The sequence below is a fragment of the Dasypus novemcinctus genome, chromosome 17 (assembly GCF_030445035.2).
Source record: "Dasypus novemcinctus isolate mDasNov1 chromosome 17, mDasNov1.1.hap2, whole genome shotgun sequence".
NCBI classification, from domain to species: domain Eukaryota; kingdom Metazoa; phylum Chordata; class Mammalia; order Cingulata; family Dasypodidae; genus Dasypus; species Dasypus novemcinctus.
In genome coordinates, this window is record NC_080689.1 from 66,954,003 (window position 1) to 66,976,794 (window position 22,792).

Sequence of the window (22,792 nt, forward strand, 5' to 3'; positions counted from 1 at the left end):
GGATTTGGAGGGGAAGGTGTCTGGCACAAAGAGTTATGAATCATCAAGAACAGACAACTGTGGTGAAGAAAAAGCTTTGTTCATTCTGAGACCAACCGACTGGGGTTACGCTTTGCGTGGTCACCAGTGCAGAGTGGCCTGGCAGGCCGCAAACACAGCCAAGGCATTAAAGAGGCTGCAGTCTCAGCACAGATCCCGGCTGAAAGGAGTCTGTTCCTGGGGTTTGCAGACAAGTACCACCCCTCATCAAGGGGTACAGCAGAGTCAGGGTGCCTCCCTAAAAAGAAGGCTCAGGGCTCTGTGCAACTCCTGCAGTTGTGGGGAGGGGGTGCTTAGCAACACTCCCGCCAGTTACTTACACCTCGGCTGTGCCCAAGAGGGGGGAGATGCGGAGCAGAGCGACCCCTGGGGTAACAGCACCCCTTCCCCACCTTACCCAGAGGACCCAGAGACTGCTTGCTCTTTTTTTTTAAGGATTTTTTTTTAAAGGATTGTCTGCTCTGAATCCATTTGCTGTGTGTTCTTCTGTGTCTGTCTTCTCTTTAGGCAGCACTGGGAACTGATCCTGGGACATTCCTGAATGGGAGAGAGGTGCTCCTAAAAAAAAACCTCCAGAGCCACCTCAGCTCCCTGGTCTGCTGTCTTTAATTGTCTCTTCTGTGTTCCTTTTTCTTGTATCATCTTGTTGCACCAGCTGTCCCCGCAGGCGAGCATGCCATCACCAGGAGACCCCAGGAATTAAACCTTGGACCTCCCACATGGTAGACGGGAGCCCAATCACTTCAGCCACATCCACTTCCCCACTTGCTTTTTAATATGTAATCCTTCACTAAGGAACCAATATAGGTGACCCACCAAACTACATCTCTTTCTGTCCCAGCACCAAATCCCCTCTAATAGGGCGTCTTTTTTGAGTGGACGTGGGGTGGCGAAGTGGTATGGGGAGGATTTGAGCCCTGAAACTATCTGGTTAATGGAGAGAATACTGTTTATTCCTTGACCCTATGGTAACTTCTTCCTCAGTAAATGACAGTATTTTTTTTCCTTCTTGACCTAAAGGCTCACAAGGAATTAAAAACATTATCTACAGGTACAGAAACAAAACCTTTAAAAACCCTCTTCATAACCTACAAACTAATGAATATATGGAGTACAATTTCCCAGCAGTCCAGTATCTCAAATTGGCAAAAATGTTTAAAGGTTAAAAGACTTTGCTGGCAAGACTGCTGTGAAATAGCCACGTTGATCCATTGCTACCAGGAGTGCAAGGTGGCACTTTTCTGGCATTAAAACTCTTCATGAATTCATGCCCTGCTCCCCAATAATTCTGCATGGGGAAGCTATCTTAAGGAAATGGAAACAGGTACAAAAGCTTTATTTGCCAAAATGTACAAGCAAGAAATCAAGAACATAAATGTGTAAAACTAGGAGAACGATTACTTCTGTGATATGTTACACATCGATTAAAAGAATTGCTTTTCATGATGATGGCAAGGGAAGGGGCAATGTGGTAGTCATTAAGAGCACAAGATCTGGGCTTGTTTGGATCGGAATTTCAATCCTAACCAAAGCACTGAGAGCTTTTGCGCAGCTTCGGTCTCTAAGTTACAGGGGGAAAACATCCTTACAGTGGAGAGATCTGGGGGTACCACCCTAACCAAGTGAGCAGACTCAGCATCGTCACTGATGTGATCGCCTGACATTACATGCCTCCTGATGAGATGCAATGGAAAAGACAAAAACGGTCTATCTACTATTCTTGCCAAAAGACTCAACTCACGAACAAATCCAGACTTTGGAAATTTCTGAAAGACATCTGGTGTACTATTCAAAAAGTCATTATTTTTTTAAAAGGGGGGGAGGCTTTTTGTTGTTTGATTTGGTTCCTTTTCAAGGTTCCAGGGCTGGGGACTGAACCTGGGACCTCATTAAGTGGGAAGCTGGTGCTCAAATCATTGAGCCACATGGGTCCCCAAATTGTTTTTTCTTTTTTTCCCTTGTTAGTTGTTTTTAGGAGGCACCAGGAACTGAACCCAGGATCTTCCATGTGGGAAGCAGGCACACCACTGCTTGAGCCACATCTGCTCACATAAGTGAACTCAAAACTAGTAAGTAAAGCCAGGGACTTTTTTTTTTGAGGTACCAGGGGCTGGGGATTTTGAACCCAGGACCTCGTATGTGGGAAGCTGGCGTACAGCCACTGAGGTACACTGGCTCCCAAGCAGGATTGTTCTTAAATCAAAGGAGACTGGGGTGGTTTGGAGTTAGGGACCTCAGAAAAACATTCTTAATCTTAATCCATGCCTGTTAGTAGTGGGAACCCATTGTTATAGGAACTTTTTTCTTCTTCCCTCCCCCACCCCCTCCCCCTCGGGCACAATGATACTGTGGTTATTAATATAGATTCTTGTTCTTAGGAGACACATGTCAATGTAGGGTGAGGGGAACGGATATAGCTCAGCAGTTGAGCGCCTGCTCCCATGTACAAGGTCCCGAGTTCAATCTTTAGTACTTCCTGAAAACAAGCAAGCAGTCAAATAAGGAAGCCAACTCTCGCTGAGGAGTGAATATGGCTCAGTGGTTAAGTGCCTGCTTCCCATGCATGAAGTCCTGGGTTCAATCTCCGGTACCTCCTTAAAAAAAAGTAGGGTGAAGTCTCCTGATGCCTGCGATTTACTTTCACATAGTTCAGGAGATAAAGTGTGTATATGTGTGGTAGATGGATGGATAGACAGATGGGTAGCACAGACAGATGCTAGGAGGGAGAGAGGGCAAGCATATGTAGCAAAATGTTTAATTTACATGAAAGGTACATGAGTATGTTTAGCACTTTTTTTTTTTTTTTTGAGATACCAAGGATTGAACCCCAGACCTCATATATGGGAGCAGGCACTCAACCACTGAGCTATACCCACTCCCCTGTTATATATATATTTTTAAGTTAAATAGATCACATAAAATGTTACATTAAAAAACACCCACCCCCATCAATTTTTTAATTGTATTTTTTTGAAGATACATAAACCACAAAAAAATGTTACATTAAAAAAATATGAGGTTCCCATATACCCCCATGCTGGACATTACATATCCTGCCATTACCTACTGAATGCACTGGGGGAGAGTGTAAACTACAATGTAAACTATTATCCGTGTGGTGCAGCAGTGCTCCAAAATGTATTCACCAAATGTATTCACCAAATGTAGTATTTTTCATTACTCTGTAGGTTTGAAATTATTTGAAATAAATAGTGGAGAGACATCTCTTTCTTCACTTGTAAAATCTCTTTGAGTGGAAGTGAAGACTAAATGAGACATGCATACAGAGTGCTTAGCACAGGTCCTGGAACAGTTAGCACTCAAGAAATGTTCACTATGTACTTCACTGTTTAAGATCTTAATGGGAGCCCCCTCCAGCTTCCAGCACATGGCAGGATCACACTTCCCCACCCCTTCTTAAGTCGATGTGGCTGTGTGACTTGCTTTGGTCAATGAAACACGAGCTAAGCGCTAGCTGTCACTCCCAGGTGGAAGCAGTAAGAGCCACTGTGCAATGTGCAGCATTCCCGACCAGCTGCGGCGTGATCATGGCGCACCTCTTGATAAGCCTTCATTCAGCAACGTGGGCTCCCGAGTCACGACAATGAGTCCTCCTACTGATTCACGTTGGACATGCAGAGTGAGCAAGACAAACTTTTGGTGTGTTAGGCCAGTAAGTTTTAGGGACTGAGCCTGCAGCCTAACCTCACCCAGAGGTCCACAAACTACTGCCACAGGTCAAACCCTGCCTGCCAGTTTTTTCTGGTAAGTAACATTTTGCTGGAGCACAGCCATGCTCCTCTTTTATGTATTATCTAGGGCTGCTTTCACACTCAGCAGGGCTTAGTGGCAACAGAGACCAATATGGGACCATTAGAGGCTACAGGCAAAAATATCTACTATCTGGCCCTTTTCAGAAAAGTTTACTGACTCCTGACCTAGCTGAGCTATGGACACAATCAAAATACTAGATAAACTGAGAAAAGAAAAATATCAAATCATTTATAAAGCACAATTCCATGCTAGCTATATGACCTTGTGTGAGTTACTTAATATTTCTATACTTGGCACATGCATAAAATAATAACAGTATCTACCTCATTAGGTTGTTCTGAGAATTAAATGAGTTCTTACATGTATAACACTTAGAACAGGATCAGTCAAATACCAGAGGCTTGGGAGGGAATACTGGAGTAACCAGAAATAAGGGCAGGGACATGAGCTGATCTGACAGGTATGAAATCACTACGGCAAGACTCCAGTACATCTTAAGAATTCAATAACACCTACAATCTGACTTATTGGGCTCACCACACTCAGCTAAGATGGAGTTGAAGAAGGACAACCACCACACCATGGAGCCTAGAGTGATTACAACTGAAAGTGGGAGGATTGCATCCAGCATCCAGGTGGAATCTGACCCTCCTCTTGACATAGAGGTGCAATGGACACAACCAATCCAATGTCCACATAGAAAAGGTGGCATTGGATTGAGAAAAGTGGACATGATGGCTGATGGGTATGGGGAAAGGCAGGAAGAGATGAGAGGTGGAGGCATCTTTGGGATATGGAGCTGCCCTGGATGGTGCTTCAGGGGCAATCACCGGACATTGTAAATCCTCACAGGGCCCACTGGATGGAATGGGGGAGAGTGTGGGCCATGGTGTGGACCGTTGACCATGGGGTGCGGGGGTGCCCAGAGATGTACTTGCCAAATGCAATGGATGTGTCATGATGATGGGAAGGAGTGTTGCTGGGGGGGGGGGGGGGAGAGGTGGGGTGGGGGTGGTAGGGTTCAATGGGACCTCATATATATATATTTTTAATGTAATATTATTACAAAGTCAATAAAAAATAAAATTAAATTAAAAAAAAAAGAATTCAATAAAAATTTGCAATTATTATGACAATTATATAAAAATAAAATACACTGGAGTAGAAACATAAGGCTAGAAGACAATAACAAATAATAGTAAAAGTGACTATATTTTAAAATACTCAAAAAAGACTGTTTTTTCTTCTTCATGTTATTCTGTGCTTTTAAATTTTTCTACAATGAACATATATTAACTTTAAAATCCAAAAAGGAAAATCAATGTTTTTTTAATACTAAAATTTTTGCTAATATTTCTAACATTTCACAAAACATCTTTTGTTGACATTCTACAAATGATACCATCCAATAATGTTCCAATACTTTCTTCTTGTTTAGATAGTTTGTATATCTGTAAAAAATAAAGACAAATTATGTGACATACTGATATATTTGCAGACCATTAGATTTCATTATATGAAAATGTAAATAAAATTATCATTCATGTATTGGGTTAATGGTATGAAATCCCAAATCCCAAATGTGATTACATATGCAAAGTAGATGGCAATTATCACTTCTGTCAAAAATTCCCTTTAAATTGAAGTTACGGTGGTAACTCACTGAACACAGAAATCCAATTTGTTCCAATTTTTAAAGCATACATCTAGATATTAAATTCATACTAAATTTATTTGTTTTACATTTAAAATGTATGATGTACGCTTCATATTTAAAGGCACCACTCTTTCTTAAAGGGAAAGAATGCTTCTGTAAACTAGATAATTTTCGAATTACATTTTACATAAACCTATCCTTTACAGTTCTTTTCATCTACATTTTTGAAGTAATCTTTTGATTAGCCCTAAACTTTCTTAAAAGTTAAAAAAAAGCATTGATGATCAATAAGCAAAAAGCATTATTAACATTATTCCTCATCTATCATGCTCTGTAAAAAAATACAGATTTACAAACCTTTTTGACTTCTGTAATATTTGTTATTTCAGGAAGATTTGTGAGAGAAATCTGATGGCCGTCTACTTGAGAGATTAGATATTCTTGATTTATTTGTTTTTCTCCCTCTTCAATGTAAACAATTAGAATTGAAGTGTCATTTGCTGAGATACCAAACTTTTTCAAAGCCTCGGAAATCTAACAACAAAAAAGAATGCATCAGTATTTCCTAGATGGGAAACATCTCCCTTGTCTGTCCTCTTCTCTTTGGTCCAATTACCACTTCCCTGCTCAGGCTCTTGTTTTTCACATCCTAACGGTTCGCTCTGCCTACGTTTCCCTTTGATAATCCCCTTCCAGCATCTACCAGTTCTGCCTCTGAAGTAGTCCCTGCTTATTCCTACAGAATCAAGACCAGACTTCTTAGCACAACATACTAACACCCCTTCCCCCTAGCCCAAATGACCCTCTGTCACGCTCTTACCTCCTAGCAGTATGGGCTATTTGGGATCCCTTCATATTTTACACTTATTTTTGGTCTGTGCCAAGCTCGTCCTCTACCTAGAAGGCCCTTTCTCCCACAGTTTGGCTGATGGACTCAGCCTTCAACGTCCAGTTCAAATGTCACTCCCCACTGCATCCTCCTCCCTAGAGAATGAGCTGCTTCCTTATCACTGTTCCGATAGATTTGAACTAGTATTCCCTTTATAGCATTTATTATTACTTCTGTCTTGCTCTTCTGCCTCTCCTCAAGAACATATTTGTTTCTTCTGCCGCTAGAACTGGAACAAAACAGGGATAAGCTCAAAATAAAAGTCTGTTGAACTGAACAGTGGTTTTTATATTATTTCAAATGGTCTCAAAGAAACCATACTTATCTGGTAAATTTTAGTCTAGGTACTGGCAAATTCTATTATAATACTGAAATAATTGCACTTTATGAGCTTTTTAATCATCTTTACTTTAAACCATATTACAAGTTCCCTAACTTTCCTCTTGATGATATCAGTACATTGATATTAATACCTGGTTGTGTTGTTATTATTAATCATGGCAGAAATACTAAAACCTCATCAGCAAATTTTCAGTCATCTTTCTATGTGGAGATGTCTTTAACTCAATAAGTTTTACTGAGAAGGTATTACTATCAGTACCTCAAACACAAACATTTCTTATGTACTGGCTATGTGCGAGAATATGTGTTCAGGGCTATTCTAGGTAATACGTAGACAACCTTCTGGTGTGTGGAAAAGACATGGATTCTACCCTCAAGGAGTTTGTAGAAGAGTGAAAGAAGTGCGTGCTAACACGCAAAATAGTGTTTTCTTTAGCATTTAACTTCTGACAACTTCATAAGCAAAAATAAATGAGGAAGAAAAAAATAATAATAATAAATTAGGGATCTTCCTAACTCTATATGGTAAGAAGGACAGATAAAACCATGCTTGTTTAATTTAGCTAAATGGTCATCTATTCATGAATAAACTGTCTTCAAAGCCAAAATTGAACAAAACACAGGTGTGACAAAGCCAACAAAATCAAATAAGTAAATTCCATATTACATTGTTATTTGGAGAAAGGTTGAAAATAATTTCAGTAGACAGCGTTCTTGTCTTCATTTTTCCCAGTTTGTAGAGATGAACTGCTTTGTTTGCTGCCACAAGTATCTGAAATGGATCAATAATCTACCAAAAAGAACAAAAAGAATTATGCACAGAGAATTTGGAGCACTCTGCAGATGGATCCCCTACCATGTGGTAACTCCAGTTATAATTCAGGGTGTTTTATTCATCACAATTCCTATGGACTATATTTCCAAAATTACTATCTTAAGGTCTTGGGTATTCAGGCAATCACAGAATTTTAAAGCCGAAAGAAAGTTAGATAAATAGTAAAAAAAAAAATTTAAATATTATTATTATTATTCACATGTAATAGGTAAGGAAACTGAGGCAAAGAATGTCTGGGTTTGAATCCCAGCTTTGCCACTCACCAGCTAGGAAACATGGACATGTTCCTTAGTTTTTTATCTGTTAGAAGCAGATAAAAATAGTATTTACTTCATAGGGGTCTTGTGAAGAATGAGTTACTGTATGAAAAGCACTGAGAACTATGCCAGCCACACAGTACACACTATATATTATTATTATTATTTTTAGTACACACTATGCAAAGGTTAGCTTGGACTCATTCACAGTCATAGCAAGTGGGAGAGCTGGGAGGAAGGCCTGGGAAGGTGACTGCAGTGTGTGCTCTTCACCACCACACCATGCCTCCTTCACAGGTTTTCTAGTTCAGACCCTCATGCCACAGATGAGAAGATGGAGACCCAGGACTAGTCAATACATTAGCCCGAACCACAGCCTTTCATATCTCCTATGGCAGGGCCTGGTGCCTCTGCACCCACTCACTGTTTAATTCAAGGTTGGCCAAATGTGAATCCACAGCTTTGACAAAATATTTTGCCAGAGATGACAGAATTTTAGGCTAACCTAGAATGGTAAGAAAAATTAAAATATTCTTAAGTACACTGCATGGCTCATTCATTCTCTGTACTTACCACTGTAGGATTTATTAGTGAACCTTCAATGGCACCTTCCATGGCCTTTTTTCTCAAGTCTCCAGCATTTTTCACATCTTTAAATAAAAGAAGAGTTACTCTGCATTCGGGAAATAAGTCCAGCTGATGTGTTAACTGCATTTTATAGATAAGTAGGATTCTACTGCACAAAACCTAAAAGACAATAGATTTCTTTTGTTTAGAAATTAACATCATAACTAATTTCATTAACAAGTATCTTTGCTAACAATTAAATGAATCAAACTAACCTGGGAAGCGGATGTGGCTGAAGGAATTGAGCTCCCGCCTACCATACAGGAGGTCCCACATCAGTTCGCGGTGCCTCCTAAAGATGAGTAAGACAGCAAGCTGATGTGACAGGCTGGTGCTGTGAGCTGATGCAACAAGTTGACGCAACAAGAGACACAGAAGGAAAACGTAGTGAGAGGCTCAACAAAGCAGGGAGCAAAGGTGGCTCAAGCAATCAGGCGCCTCCCTCCCACAGGGGAGGCCCTGAGTTGTTCCTGGTGCCTTCTGAAAAGGAAGATGAACAGACATCAAACACAAACAAGGGGAGAATAAAAAATTAATCTTTAAACTAACTTAATAATAAAATGATAGCACTATTTAACTAGAAAAATCCATCCCAACAGCACATTTTGCCTCGTCCTGAGATGTCTTACTGATCCTGCTGTTTCCAGCTTCCTTGCCATTGCTGGAGAAGAGCCAAGGTAACTGGCTGCCCCTGGTTGTACAGATGAAGCATGCTCTGATGAGGAACAGCTTCCACAAGAGATAATGAGGACCAGAGCACCAGGAATTCTTTGAAATACATGATGCTATTAATGAAATCTTTCCATCTTAGCCTTTTTAACTTTCTGATTTATTAGTTGATTAAGGGAAGAAAATAAGTTTAAAAGAAGAAAGTTTCAAACTTGAGATATTTGAGTAGGACTTTTGATAAGATTTATTTTAGCCTTTGGTAGGTTCTATGCTGGAATGTCCCTCACATTACGCTAACAGTAAAAAGTTCTACAAACTATCTAGCCAATAATGGGATCGGTCACTAATCAAGAACCATTAAAAACTGTGTTCTTGAAGAGTAGTTAATGATGTGTGAATATAAAATAAAACATTAAGTAAAAGAACTGATGGGAAACAAAACATAAAATGTGGTCAAATTGTAGGGTTCTGAAAAAGGTGCACAAGATTACCTAGTTTAAGGTGGTGGACTGAGACACTTCAGGGCTCCATTCCCTCACGGAAGTTTATCAACCAACAAGAACTGGAAGAATATCTTTCTGAAAGCCCCAGAAAAGAGTTAATGGACTCCAGTAGCAGGGCAAGTGCCGAATCAAGACAGGGGCCACTTGGAAACGGTAGCACCCCCTGGTACATTGGCTGACTCCTCTCCTCCCCTTACTGACGGGCTGAACCAGCCCATGCTCCCAATGTGGATCCCAGATGCAATTCTAGAGGGAGCAGAGTAACCCTGGGTGCTTGCAAATGTGGCACAATTTGTCTGGTGGTGGCCTGAGAAACTTGCTGTCCCAGAACTTGCCCTGGGTACAGAAGACAGCTCCAGGAACTCTCCCACAGAATACTAGGGGAGAGTAATCAAGTTGTGCTGCCAGGGGCAAGAGATCCCTGGTTTTAGAACACACCGTGCAGTGTGGGGAACCATAAGGAAACTGTATCCTAGGGAAGAGGGGACATTCATACCCATGGAAACAGGGAGATCTTAGGGCCATAGTGAATGCCCAAGACAAGGCATATGTGCAAAAATGGACTGGGGAAGCCTTTTGCTTTGGCCTGGAGATTTCTCTAAACTGATTGTATGGAAAAGCCTTGAGAGAGAGCACTGGCATAGGTTGATGCACAAAGGCTGAGAAAGGTTTCTTTTTTCCTATTTCTCCTTTTTTTGTTGTTGTGAAATCTGGATAATCAAGGAAAGCCCTGTCAGAATACTAACTGAATAAAATATTAAGGAAGAGACACCTCAGAGTCTAAATTCTAGCAATCACACATTAAAATATCAAAATGTCCAAGGTTCAACAAAAGGTTACAAAAATACAAATAAACAGAAAGGGATGGTTGAGGCAAAGGAGAAGATTAAAGCATTAGAAACCATCAATGAGGAGGAAGACCTGGGAGATACCAAATAATTTTTTTAAATGGTCCTAAATATGCTCAAAGGATTAAAAAAAAACTTGGGCAAAGAACTAAAGGAAAATATATTTAAAGTACTGAATAAAAAAGTTGCCAAACCAGAATTCTATATCCAGCAAAACTGCCTTTCAAAAAATAAAGGTGAGAAGAACAGGTGTAGCTCAGTGGCTGAGTATGTGCTTTGCAACAAGTACCAGGTCCAATCCCCAGTTATCTCCTAAAAATAAAAAAATAATAAAGGGTGATACATCATGACCAAGTGGGATTTATTTCAGGAATGCATGGATGGTTCAACATAAGAAAATCAATCACATAATGCACAAAATTATTAGAATGAAGGAAAAACAAAACAAAACATGATCATCTCAACTGATGCAGAAAAGGAAACCAATATCCTTTCCTGATAAAAACACTGAGAAAACTAGGAATTGAAGGAAACTTTCTCAACATGATAAGGGGCATTTAAGAAAATCCCACATTATAGTCAACAGTGAAAGACAGAGAGCTCTCCCCCCAAGATCAGGAACAGGACAAGTATCCCCACTGTCACCACTGCTATTCAACAGTGGTGCTCTAGCCAGAGCAATAAGGCAAGAAAAAGAAATAAAGGCATCTAAATTTGGAAAGGAAGTAAAATTATCCCTATTCACAGATGACATGATTTTATATATAGAAAATCCCAAAGAATCCACAAGAAAACTACCAGAATAAACAAATTGAGCAAAGTTGCAGGTTACAAGCTAAACACTAAAAAATAAGCTGAGTTGCTATAAACCAGTAGTGAATAATCTAGGGGAAAAAAAAAATCAAGAAGACAATTTCATTTTCAAGCATCTAAAATAATAAAATACCTACGAATAAATGTAACCACGGAGGAAAAAAACTTGTACCCTGAAAACTATAAAACACTTCTGAAAGAAATTAAAGAAGATGGAAATAATGGAAAGACATCCTGTATACATGGATTGAAAGACTTAATACTGTTAAGATGTCAATACTACCTTAAAGTTATCTACAAATTCAATGCAATCCCCTGTGAAAATTTCAGCAGTCTTTTTTGCAGAAATGTAAAAGCAACCCCAAATTCATGTGGAATTATAAGGATTCCAAAGTTGGAGGACTCACACTTTCTGAGTTCAAAACTTAATACAAAATTAAAGTAATTCAAAACAGTGTGGTACCAGCACAAGGATAGACATATAGAGCAACAGAATATGACTGAAAGTCCAGAAATAAATCTGCATCTATGGTCAAGGGCTTTCAACAAGGACACCAAGTCCACTCAGAGGGGAACTTCAACAAATGTTGCTGGGACAACTGGACATCCACATGCAAAAGAATGAGAGTAGACCTCACACCATATATAAAAATTAACTCAAAATGGATCAATGACCTATATATAAAAGCTAATACTGGGAAGTGGATTTGGCTCACCTGATAGAGCTTCCGCCTACCACACGGGAGGCCCAGGGTCAAACCCAGGGTCTCCTGACCTGTCTGGAGCGGGCCCATGTACAGCGCTGATGTGCGCAAGGAGTGCCCTGCCACAAGGGGTGTCCCCCACGTAGGGGAGCCCATATGCAAGGAGTGTGCCCCTTAAGGAGAGCCGCCCCGTGTGAAAAAAAGTGCAGCCTGCCCAGGAGTGGCGCCGCACACATGGATAGATGACACTGCAAGATAATGCAACAAAAAAGAGACCGTTTCCCAGTGCTGCTGACAAGAAACAAGTGGACACAGAAGAACACACAGCAAATGGACACAGAGAGCAGACAACTGGTGCGGGTGGGGGGAAGGGAAGAAAAATAAATAAAATAAATCTTTTTTTTTTTTTAAAAAAGCTAATACTTTTTATAAAACTCTTACCAGAAAACTTAAGAAATATCTTCAGGACCTTGTATTTGGCAACGGATTCTAAGATTTTACACCAAAAGCTCAAGCAAGAAAAGAAAAATAAATTGGACTTCATTAAAATTAAAAACTTTTTGCACCAAACATCAAGAAAGTGAAAAGGCGGACTTGGCCCAGTGGTTAGGGCATCCGTCTACCATATGGGAGGTCTGCGGTTCAAACCCTGGGCCTCCTCGACCCGACCCGTGTGAAGCTGGCCCATGTGCAGTGCTAATGCACGCAAGGAGTGCCCTGCCACGCATGGGTGTCCCCCGTGTAGGGGAGCTCCACACACAAGGAGTGCACCCCGTAAGGAGAGCCGCCCAGTGCGAAAGAAAGTGCAGCCTGCCCAGGAATGGCGCCACACACACGGAGAAATGACACAACAAGATGAAGCTGCAAAAAGAAACACAGATTCCCGTGCCAAGGACAAAAACAGAAGTGGACAAAGAAGACGCAGCAAACAGACACACAGAACAGACAACCTGGGTGGGTGGGGGAGAGAAATAAATAAAAACATAAATCTTAAAAAAAAAAAAGCGAAAGACAACCTACAGAATGGGAGAAAATATTTGGAACCATACATGTGATAAGGGTCTAATATCTAGAATACATAAAGATTTCCTACAATTCAACAATAAAAAGAATCCAGCTTTTAAAAATGGGCAAAAGATTTAAACAAACATTCCTCTAAAGATATACAAATGGCCAACAAGCATATGAAAAGATGCTCAACATCATTAATCATTAAAAAATGCAAATCAAAACTACAATGAGATACCACTTAACACCCACTAGGATTATTTTTATTTAAGAAAATGGACGGGGACCGGGAGGGAGTGAGGGTTCAACAGTGAGCCCCTGATGCTAATGACTATGCTTGTGAGCTGATAAACCTAAAATAAGAACAAGGCCTAGAGCAACATTGTGCCTGGGAATTTCCTCCTGTCAGCCTTCATGTTACTCAAATGTGGCCAGTCTCGAAGCCAAACTCAGCATGTAAATGCAATGCCTTCCCCCCAGCGTGGGACATGACACCCGGGGATGAGCCTCCCTGGCAACGAGGGACCACTATCAACTACCAACTGATGATGCAACTGGAAAATGACCTTATATGGAAGGTTCAATGCGGATCAGCAGAATATCCATGTCTACATAAAATACCATGACTTTAAAATGCTGTTTGACCTAAAGTAAGGGGGAAATGGAAAGGAGAAATGAGTTTATATGGCTACAAGTTTCTAAAAAAGAGTCTGGAGGCTGGCAGAAGGATTGCCCTCATGCACAACTGAGCAGAGTCAGAGAGACAGATAAAGCAGATACAACCCCCAGATATTGGTTCCTTTGAGGGCTAAAGAGACCCATGGGAGTTATGGTCATGGCTGATGGGGTTAACTACCAGGGCAGATGGCCCCTCTTTGGAAATGGTGTTTATGTGTGATGAATCTGGACTCAAATGGGATCTCCCTTCATAAGACTTTCATGCTAATGTGCTGGAGGTGCAGTTAATGTTGGGGTTTAAGATATATTTAGGGGATTTGAATCTCTGGACTGACAATGTGATAGCCAGGTCCTGAGCCTCAACAGACTCCAGCACCTACAATCTGATCTATTGGACTTACCACACTCAGCTAAGATGGAGTTGAAGAAGGACAACCACCACACCATGGAGCCTAGAGTGATTACAACTGAAAATGGGAGGATTGCATCCGGCATCCAGGTGGAATCTGAGCCTCCTCTTGACATAGAGGTACAATGGACACAACCAATCCAATGTCCACATAGAAGAGGTGGCATTGGATTGGGAAAAGTGGACATGGTGGACGATGGGTATGGGGAAAGGCAGGAAGAGATGAGAGGTGGAGGCGTCTTTGGGACATGGAGCTGCCCTGGATGGTGCTTCAGAGGTAATCACTGGACATTGTAAATCCTCACAGGGCCCACTGGATGGAATGGAGGAGAGTATGGGCCATGATGTGAACCATTGTCTATGAGGTGCAGAGGTGCCCAAAGATGTACTTACCAAATCCAATGGATGTGTCATGATGATGGGAACGAGTGTTGTTGGGGGGGGGGAGAGGGGGGTGGGGGGGTGGGGTTGAATGGGACCTCACATATATATTTTTAATGTAATATTATTACAAAGTCAATAAAAAAAAAAAAAAAGAAAATGGAAAATAACAAGTGTTACTTAAAGGACAAAAAGAAACAGGAACTGATGGAACAGAAAATGTGCAGCTCTTAAGGAAAAGTCTTGTTCTTTTTCAGAAAGTTAAACACAGAATTACCATATGACCCCACAATTCCACTTCAAGTTCTATCCAAAAGAAATTAAAACATGGACTCAAATAGGTATCCGTACAGCAATGTTCATAGCAGAATGTCGAAAGGTATAAGTAACCCAAGTTTTCACTAATAGATGAATGGATAAGCAAAATGTGGTATAGCCATACAATGGAGTATTATTCAGTTTTAAGAAGAAATTAAGTTCTGATACAAGCTACAACATGTATGAACCTTGAAGGCATTGCATTGATTGAAATAAGCCAGATACAAAAGGACAAAAATTGTAGGATTTCTCTTGACATATTTAGAATAAGCACATTCATAAGAACAGAAAGCAGAATAGTGGTTACCAGTGTGGGGGGAAGTGGGAATTAATTGGGAGTTATTGCTTAAAGGCTACAAGTTTCTTTTTGACATGATGAAAGTGCCTGGAAATAGTGGTGAGTTAACACAATATTGCCCATGTACTTAATGTCACAGATTTGTTCACTTAGAAATAGTTAAAATGATTTTTATGTTAATGTAAATTTTACCAAGCACAAAAACTGGGTACAGAAAGATATAATCAGTATGGTTCCAATCACATAAAATGAAGAAGATTCATGCAGGGGGGAAAAAGCACATAAAGGAAACACACCAAAATATGGCCATTTGGATAGTGGAATTATAGGTGATTTTTATTGCCCTCTATACATAAGAAAATATTTTATGTATATTCCGAATTTTCCACAGGGAACATAAAATATAATGACCATATATAATCAGAGGGGTAAAAAACTTTTTGTGGCTTTTCTTTTTTATACTAGGGTTAAAAGAACCCTTAGGGAATCTCAAAATAGTCTGTTCTTTTTTTCCTTTTACGTAATTTACTAACTTACTCAAGCCAGAAATTTACAATCATCAATGGATACCTCGTTCTAAATCCCTTATCTACTTCATAAAGTCCTGACAATTTTAGCTCTTATGTATCCATTTTAACCGGTCCACTGCCACTCATTCTAGTTTACCTTCTCTCATCTATAGGTAGTACCCCTAAGAGTGGTAACCTCACTCGGAATGCCTCCTTTTCTATAATCCAACCTCCATCCGGAAGTCAAAGTATCCTTTGAAAATGTAAATCAAATCTTGCCGTTCCGCTGCTCCTGTGTCAAACTCCCAACTTTCACGGCGCTCCAAACTCTGAATGATCAAATTCCCAACTGCCCTCACGTCGTTGCCTGACTCATTCCTCCCTCCCTTCCAAGTAGCCTCAAGAGTCCTTTCCCCAGAGCGCCCAGAGGCCCGGGCCTAGGTTCCCGATTCTACGAGCTCCTACTCAGCCCTTATCACAACCGTAAAGAATCTCGCCCTTAGTTTTATTTCTTCTTCCTAAACTGTAAACTAATGAAGGGACCGAGACTATCACTTCTACCCACTTCGGAGGTCTGGCCTCAGGAAGCTCTAGATAAACCTTGGCTGGGGGAACCACAGGCGTCTCCTCAAGAAAAAAGAGCAGCCCCGGGTAGGAGTGGGACTCTCCCGCTCGCCCTCCTTTAGGCCTACCCTCTCGCCCCTGCCAGCGCTACCAGGTGACACGCAGGAAAAACGCACCTTGCGCTCCCAGGTCCGTCTGAGAATATCTTCCCCTCGGAAACAAAGCCCTAACCTTCCGGAAGTTCGCCCGCAGCAATGCCCAATCTCCGCCCTCCGCGACTCTGTTTCCGGCTAGCCTTGGTGGGGGTGGCTCTCTATTTTCGGATACAGGAAGGAGGCGGGCTCCAGGCGGCTGTCTGGCCAGCCCTCGCTTAACCCTTTCTCCCCAGCATCAGTCGCGTCAGCGGTTGCGCAGGTCCCTCTCTTCCGACGAGGGAGGCAGAAAGGATCCGTAGCCCTGGAGCTGAAGTCTGGGTTTGAGTCCCGACTTTGGGGTTTGGACGAGACGTACTCAGTTTGTTCCAGTGCAAAAAAGAGTATTGACCAAGATGAGCTCTACATGTTTCCGCCTCTCGAGATTCTACAGGTTTTCGGGACAGACGGGACTCAGTTTGCTTCTTGCTCTTGGAGCAGAGGATCCCCTCGAGCCGATCCCGCCGGTTGATTCGCCTCGTATACTCATGACAGTACACTGAGGAAGTCAAGCTCTCCCTTCATCTTGCAGGCTCAGAAATCTCATTTGTCATCCCTGAATATTTCAGCCTCCTAGAGAGGAGGTAGGTAATCCCAGTGTAGGCTGCAGATAATTGTTTTCAGTCTTGTTTTTGGTGAAAATTTTGAACCCGTGAAGAGTGGATTTAATTTTTACTAACAACCAAAAGCCATATAAGGCCAGGCCTAGTTTAAAAATTAGGTGTGGGGGAGCGGATGTGGCGCAAGCAATTGGGCGCCTCCCTCCCACGTGGAGGTCCCGGGTTTGGTTCCTGGTGCCTCCTAAAAAGAAGCTGAGCAAATACAGAGAGCACACAACTAACAGAAACAGACAGCAATGAGTGGGGTATAAATAAATATTTAAAATTAAAATTAGGTGTCAATATTAGATAAAAGAAAAAAAAAAATCCATTTTCTAGTGTGACCCGCAAAGGACTCCAAAAATCCCCACTAGGGCCTTGAAGGAGCTTGGTGCTATGACCCCACCTTCTTCTCCCACCTTATCTCCTCTTCGGAAGCCTAATGCCTCTTTGCATCACTAGTTTATCTCCAAACACCGCTGATGGTTCCTGGTCTTTGTCTTTCATTTCTGACTTAACCATTCAGAGCAAAGATCCTACCTGTCCTTCAAGGACCAATTCACCAGCTAAATGTCATCTCAAGGAGTTTACCCTGATTCCACCTCTACATGTCTCTTTAATGGCATTTTCCCTCTTTGTTTATCATATCTATGTTTTTCATATCTCCTCTGCCAAGAGATGACTCATCTGTATATCTTGTGTGTGTACATTTAGGCCTTACCCACAGTGTTCAATATACTTTTCCTGAATGAATGGATAGTGGACATAAATGCAAGTGTTCCACCTTCAACTTTCATTCCACATGTTCTGCTGGCGTCATCTCATCCTCTACCCCTTTAACTGTCAGCCATAGGCTGATGGTTCCCACTGTGCCCCAGGCATGTATTCCCAACTGTTTATTGGACATCACCAGGATGTCCTATAGGCATCTCTACATATCTCAAAATAAACTTACTTCCCCCTACCCAAGTCTTTCTCTCCCCTTACCCCATCTCAGGTAGTGGCATCACCACCTACTGAGACATGAAACCCCAAACCTCACTTACAGCTTTTGCTTTCCTACTCTTAACCTGCAAATCCAACTGGTCACCAAATTCTGAAGTGTCTTGAATCTGGCACCATCTTTCCATTTGTTCATGATGAATAGATTCCCACTCCCTCAGTTTAGGTCTTCATCGCTTCTTACCTAGGTTATTATCCTGTTGTAGTGGCAAACATGACACCCAATCTGCATGATTTCCAATCCTGACTCCACCACTTACTGTGTGACTCTGGGAAAACTACTTAAATATTTGTTTTCTTAAACATTTTCCCCATTTTTTATGGGGAAAAATTTATCCCATAGGGGTTTTTTTTTGTGTGTGTAAATTTTCTTGAAGTAAAAAAAAAGAAAAAAAAAATACCGAAAGTACATGGATCAAAATGTACACCGCAATATACAAAGTATACAGACCTCTGTGATCAGCATCCAATCAAGAAACAGAACATTACCAAAATCCTAGAAGCTCCCTAGGGCCTGCTTCCAGCTCCAAACCCTATTGCATTAATATGAGTAAGAACAATGCCTGGCACTAGTAAGCACTCAACAAGCATTAACTATTATTATTTCATTAGCCTCTCTTCAATCTCTCTGCTTCATAATACACATATTTAATTTTTTTACTCTTTGATTCCCAAGATTGGAGACTTTCAGAGAAGACAGAGTTTCTCCTGTCCTTGGGGATTTTACAATTCCAGTAGGGCCAAAATGACACACATTAAAATATCCTCTGTGAAACTTATGATATATTTTATACCAATTGAAGGAGAGGCTGCTGTAGCCTTATCCATAACAAGACATAAAGGCAAGCAGTTTTTGTCTTCTGATCTAGCTAGGGAATCAAGAAGACATAGAATACTGTAAGACATGAAAAATAAAATAGTGAAACCATTAAAAGCCATGTTCTCATTTGGTCCTCAGTATATAAGCAGTAAATATCATTACTTCTATTTTATAGTCATCAAAATAAGGCAAAGAAAATTAAAAAATGACACAAAACATGCCCAAATTAAATAGTTGATCCGGGATTCATAGGGCCTCTGATTTTAGATGTCTTGGTCTTTATACCAGGACACACCAGTAGTGTAAGGTTAAATGTCTAAAACTATGGGCTATCGAATTGGAATGTTTCTGGTTTCCCCATGCTGTGCTATCCAATATGGTAGCCGCTGGCACAGGTTCCTAATTAAATTTAAATAAAACTCCAGTTCCTTAGTTGCACTAGCTACATTTCAAGTGTACATGTTTTTTTTTTTTTTTCCTATGCTACTCCAGAAGTTTAATGGGTTTTTCTTTCCTTTTCAACACTGCCCACACCTAGTCTCAGGTTTTTTCTCTCTATAAATTAAAATGTGGGAAGTGGCTGTGGCTCAATCAGTTGGGCTCCCATCTACCATATGGGAGGCCCTGGGTTCACATCCCAGGGCCTCCTCGTGAAGGCAGGCTCACCCACACGCTTCAGAGTCCTGCCCAGCCTGCAGGCGCTGCAGAGAGCCAACTCAGCAAGATGATGGAACAAAAAAAAAAAGACAAGCAAAAACGCAGAAGAGCACACAGCAAATGGAAACAGAGAACAGACAGCAAGCAAGCCGGGAGGGGAAATAAAAATAAATACAGACACAGAAGAACTCACAGCGAATGGACACAGAGAGCAGATGGCACACAAAAAGCCACGAGGGGGGGATAATAAAAAAATTTTTAAATGCAATTGAGCTATCTCCCCAGTATACACTTCCTGGGTAACCTGAAAGCAAGAACATGAACTCTTTTTGTTCTTTTTTTTTTTTTTTTAGTGAAAAGATTTATATCTAGTACCTTCTTTGATCCAGGCATTGTTCTAAGCACTGAGGATAGAACAGTGGGAAAAATACTTCCCTTCCTCCTGGAGACAGGCTGTCAGGTGGTGGTGTATGCTGTGGAGAAAAATAAAACAGAGAATAATGGGGGGGAGTGCCACTCTGGGGGTATTGCTATTTTAAATATAATGTTCAAGGCCATTTTTCTCACCAAAAAGGGCCTTTTGAACAATGACTGGAGGAGGTCTGGAAACAACTCTGTGGATATCTGGGAGAGCAGCACTCCAGGCAGCGAAGAGCATTCAAAGGTTCTGGGACAGAGCTGGCCTAGGCTTATTTAAGGAATAGCAGAGAGAACAGTGTGACTTGACCACAGTGAGAATATATATATATTTACATCCTGACAAAAGACTAGTATCCAGACTGCATAAACTATAATTCAAAAATAAGAAGATAATCTAATTAAGAAAAGGGAAAACATTTGAACAGACACTTTACAAAAGATAAAAGGTCAAAAATCACAGAAAGATGCTCAACATTATTAGTCATCAGGGATATGCAAATTTAAAACGAGATACATACACCCATATGATGACTAAAATTTAAAAGACTGACAATACCAAATGTTGTTAAAGATGTGCAACAACTGCAATTCTCATATATTGCCAGATGAGTGTAAAATGGTATAATGATTTTGGAAAAAGTTATATGTTGAGAGCCCCTGAGCCACACAACCTCGGGGAGCCAGCCATGGCGGTGGATGGACAAATGAAATGTGTCACATTGTTGCTCTTCTGGTGGCCTTTTGCACCTGTGCAGTGGGACTGATCGTGTGGGTTGTGGGGGCCCAGACTGGCCTAAGGCAGATCATTACCCAGGAGAATGCCTCTGGCTTCCTGCTGTCCTTGGTCATTATGGCCCTGGGTGTTTTCCTTTTCCTGGTGACCTTCATGGGCTGCTGTGGGGTCTGCAAGGAGAACGTGTCTTACGACGGTGTTTGACGTCTTCCTATGCTGGTGGAGGTGACCGGAGCCACACTGGCTATGTATTTAGAGACAGGGTGATGTCAAAGTTTAACAAGGACTTCCCGCAGCATATGCAGAATTATCCAAAAACAGCCAGTCAGCTTCCCTCTTGGACCATATGCAAGAAGATTTTAAGTGCTGCAGGGTTACTAACTACTCAGACTGAAGTGCCATCCTTATCACACCCTAGGGCAGAGTCCCTGACTCCTGCATCAATGTCACGCAGGACTGCAGAATTGGTTTCAAGCCAGAAGCTATCTGTATTAGTCAGCCAAAGGGGTGCTGATACAAAATACCAGAAATCAGTTGGTTTTTATAAAGGGTATTTATTTGGGGTAGGAATTTACAGGCCATAAAGCATAAGTTACTTCTCTTACCAAAGTCTATTTTCATGTATCGGAACAAGATGGCTGCTGATGTCTGCGAGAGTTTAGGCTTCCTGGGTTCCTCTGGGCTCAGTGCCTCTGTTTCCTCCACAAGGTCAGCTGTAGACTGTGAGGCTCTCTAGGCTTTACCTCTCTCCACAAGGTCAGCTGTAGACTATCAGGCGAACGGCTTTCTCTCTCTCCTTGGGGCTCCAGCTTCAGCATCAAACTCCAACATCAAAACTCCAACATCAAAAACCCTTAACTTGTCCTTTGCCATGACTTTTATCTGTGAGTTCCCACCCTTTGGTGGGACAACACCCTACTGACACAAGAGGTTTACATAATTACTTAATCAAGTAAACCTATGAATCCGATATAATCTAAAATGCCCAGAAGAAAAGATCAGTTTATAAACATAATCCAATGTTTCTTTTTGGAAATCATCAATAATATCAAACTGCTACACCCTCCATCCCAACGGCTGAGTGCAGCTCACCAGGAGCTGATGGAGGAGCAATGTGTTGGTGGTAGCTGCAGCAGCTTTGGGCATTGCCTATGTGGAGGTCCTGGGGATTTTCCTGGCATGCTGCCTTGTGAAGAATATCCAAGGTGGCTATGAGGTGACATAGGGGGTCTGGTCTCAGCCCCCTCATCTAGGGGAGGGGAATAAGTATATGACAGGCTTTTTAATTAAACATTTACTTTTTCGGACAAAAAAAGTGGTATGTCCACTAACCATACCCAGTAATTTTATTCCTTGTTATTTACACAGGATACATGAAAATGAAAACATACGTCCACTGGAAACAACCCACTGTTCATCACGTCAATGGATAAGTTGTGATAAATTCATACAATGAAGTAGTCAGCAATAAAAAGGAATTAACTATTGATACTTGCAATAACATACTGGCAGCAAATGGATGAGTCTCAAAACATGCTCAGCAAAAAAGCAAGAAACTAAAAGTATATGACATATGATTCTATTTAAACAAAATACTGAAAAGGATACATTTATTTTTCAGTGAAAGAGATCAGAAGTTGCTTGGGGTGGAGGAGCAGATGTATGGATTGGAAAAGGTCATGAGGGAACCTTTGGGATGAAGCCAGTATCCTACATCTTTTTTTTTTCTTTTATTTCTCTCCCCTCCCCCCCCTCCCCTGCCCCGGTTTGTCTGTTCTCTGTGTCTATTTGCTGACGTCTTCGTCTTTATCCGCTTCTGTTGTTGTCAGCGGCATGGGAATCTGTGACTCTTTTTGTTGCGTCATCTTGTTGTGTCAGCTCTCCGGGTGTGCGGCACCATTCCTGTGCAGGCTGCACTTTCTTTCACGCTGGGCGGCTCTCCTTATGGGGCGCACTCCTTGCATGTGGGGCTCCCCTACGCAGGGGACACCCCTGCGTGGCAGGGCACTCCTTGCGCGCATCAGCACTGCACGTGGGCCAGCTCCAAACGGGTCAAGGAGGCCCGGGGTTTGAACCGCGGACCTCACATGTGGTAGACGGACGCCCTAACCACTGGGCCAAGTCCGCTTCCCAGTATCCTATATCTTGATGGCGTAGTAGTTACAAGGGAGTATGAAATTGTCAGACTTCATCGAATTATACACCAAAAGAGAGACTTTTTATAAAATATAAATTATACCTCTAAATA

At 41.5% G+C, this 22,792-nt stretch overlaps 1 protein-coding gene and 1 long non-coding RNA gene across 10 annotated transcripts; one reads left to right on the forward strand and one right to left on the reverse strand.

Annotated features, from left to right (window-relative positions):
• Nucleotides 1–1,345: 1,345 nt before the first annotated feature.
• On the reverse strand, nt 1,346–17,039 carry TPRKB (TP53RK binding protein). 9 transcript variants are annotated; one of them, XR_011646197.1, is made up of 7 exons: nt 16,299–16,404; nt 8,636–8,712; nt 8,367–8,540; nt 7,369–7,491; nt 5,828–6,004; nt 2,912–5,264; nt 1,346–2,472 (listed from the first exon to the last, which is right to left on the reverse strand). XR_011646197.1 is itself a non-coding variant. In XM_071208908.1 (6 exons), the coding sequence occupies exons 2-6, from the start codon at nt 8,678–8,680 to the stop codon at nt 5,178–5,180; spliced, it is 606 nt and encodes a 201-aa protein (XP_071065009.1). In that variant the 5' UTR covers nt 8,681–8,900; nt 16,299–17,039; the 3' UTR covers nt 1,346–5,177. The 9 variants fall into 9 exon arrangements, 7 of the variants coding, with proteins under 7 accessions (XP_071065009.1, XP_071065014.1, XP_071065012.1 ...); XR_011646198.1 differs by having other exon boundaries at nt 8,367–8,558; nt 8,636–8,900; nt 16,299–16,385; XM_071208908.1 differs by having other exon boundaries at nt 1,346–5,264; nt 8,636–8,900; nt 16,299–17,039.
• Nucleotides 16,766–22,033, forward strand: LOC139436769 (uncharacterized). The gene is made up of 2 exons (XR_011646199.1): nt 16,766–16,897; nt 21,913–22,033. It is a non-coding gene; the product is annotated as an uncharacterized lncRNA (long non-coding RNA).
• The last annotated feature ends 759 nt before the right edge of the window (nt 22,034–22,792 follow it).

Bases quoted from the DNA above. Each gene is read 5' to 3' on its own strand.
- TPRKB (XM_071208908.1), bottom strand. From the start codon at position 8,680: ATGGTAGGCGGGAGCTCAATTCCTTCAGCCACATCCGCTTCCCAG. The intron at 7,492-8,366 runs GTAAGTACAGAG...TCTTTTTGGTAG, and splicing joins CACTAATAAATCCTACAGTG to ATTATTGATCCATTTCAGAT. The intron at 5,265-5,827 runs GTTTGTAAATCT...TATTTTTTACAG, and splicing joins ATATTACAGAAGTCAAAAAG to ATATACAAACTATCTAAACA.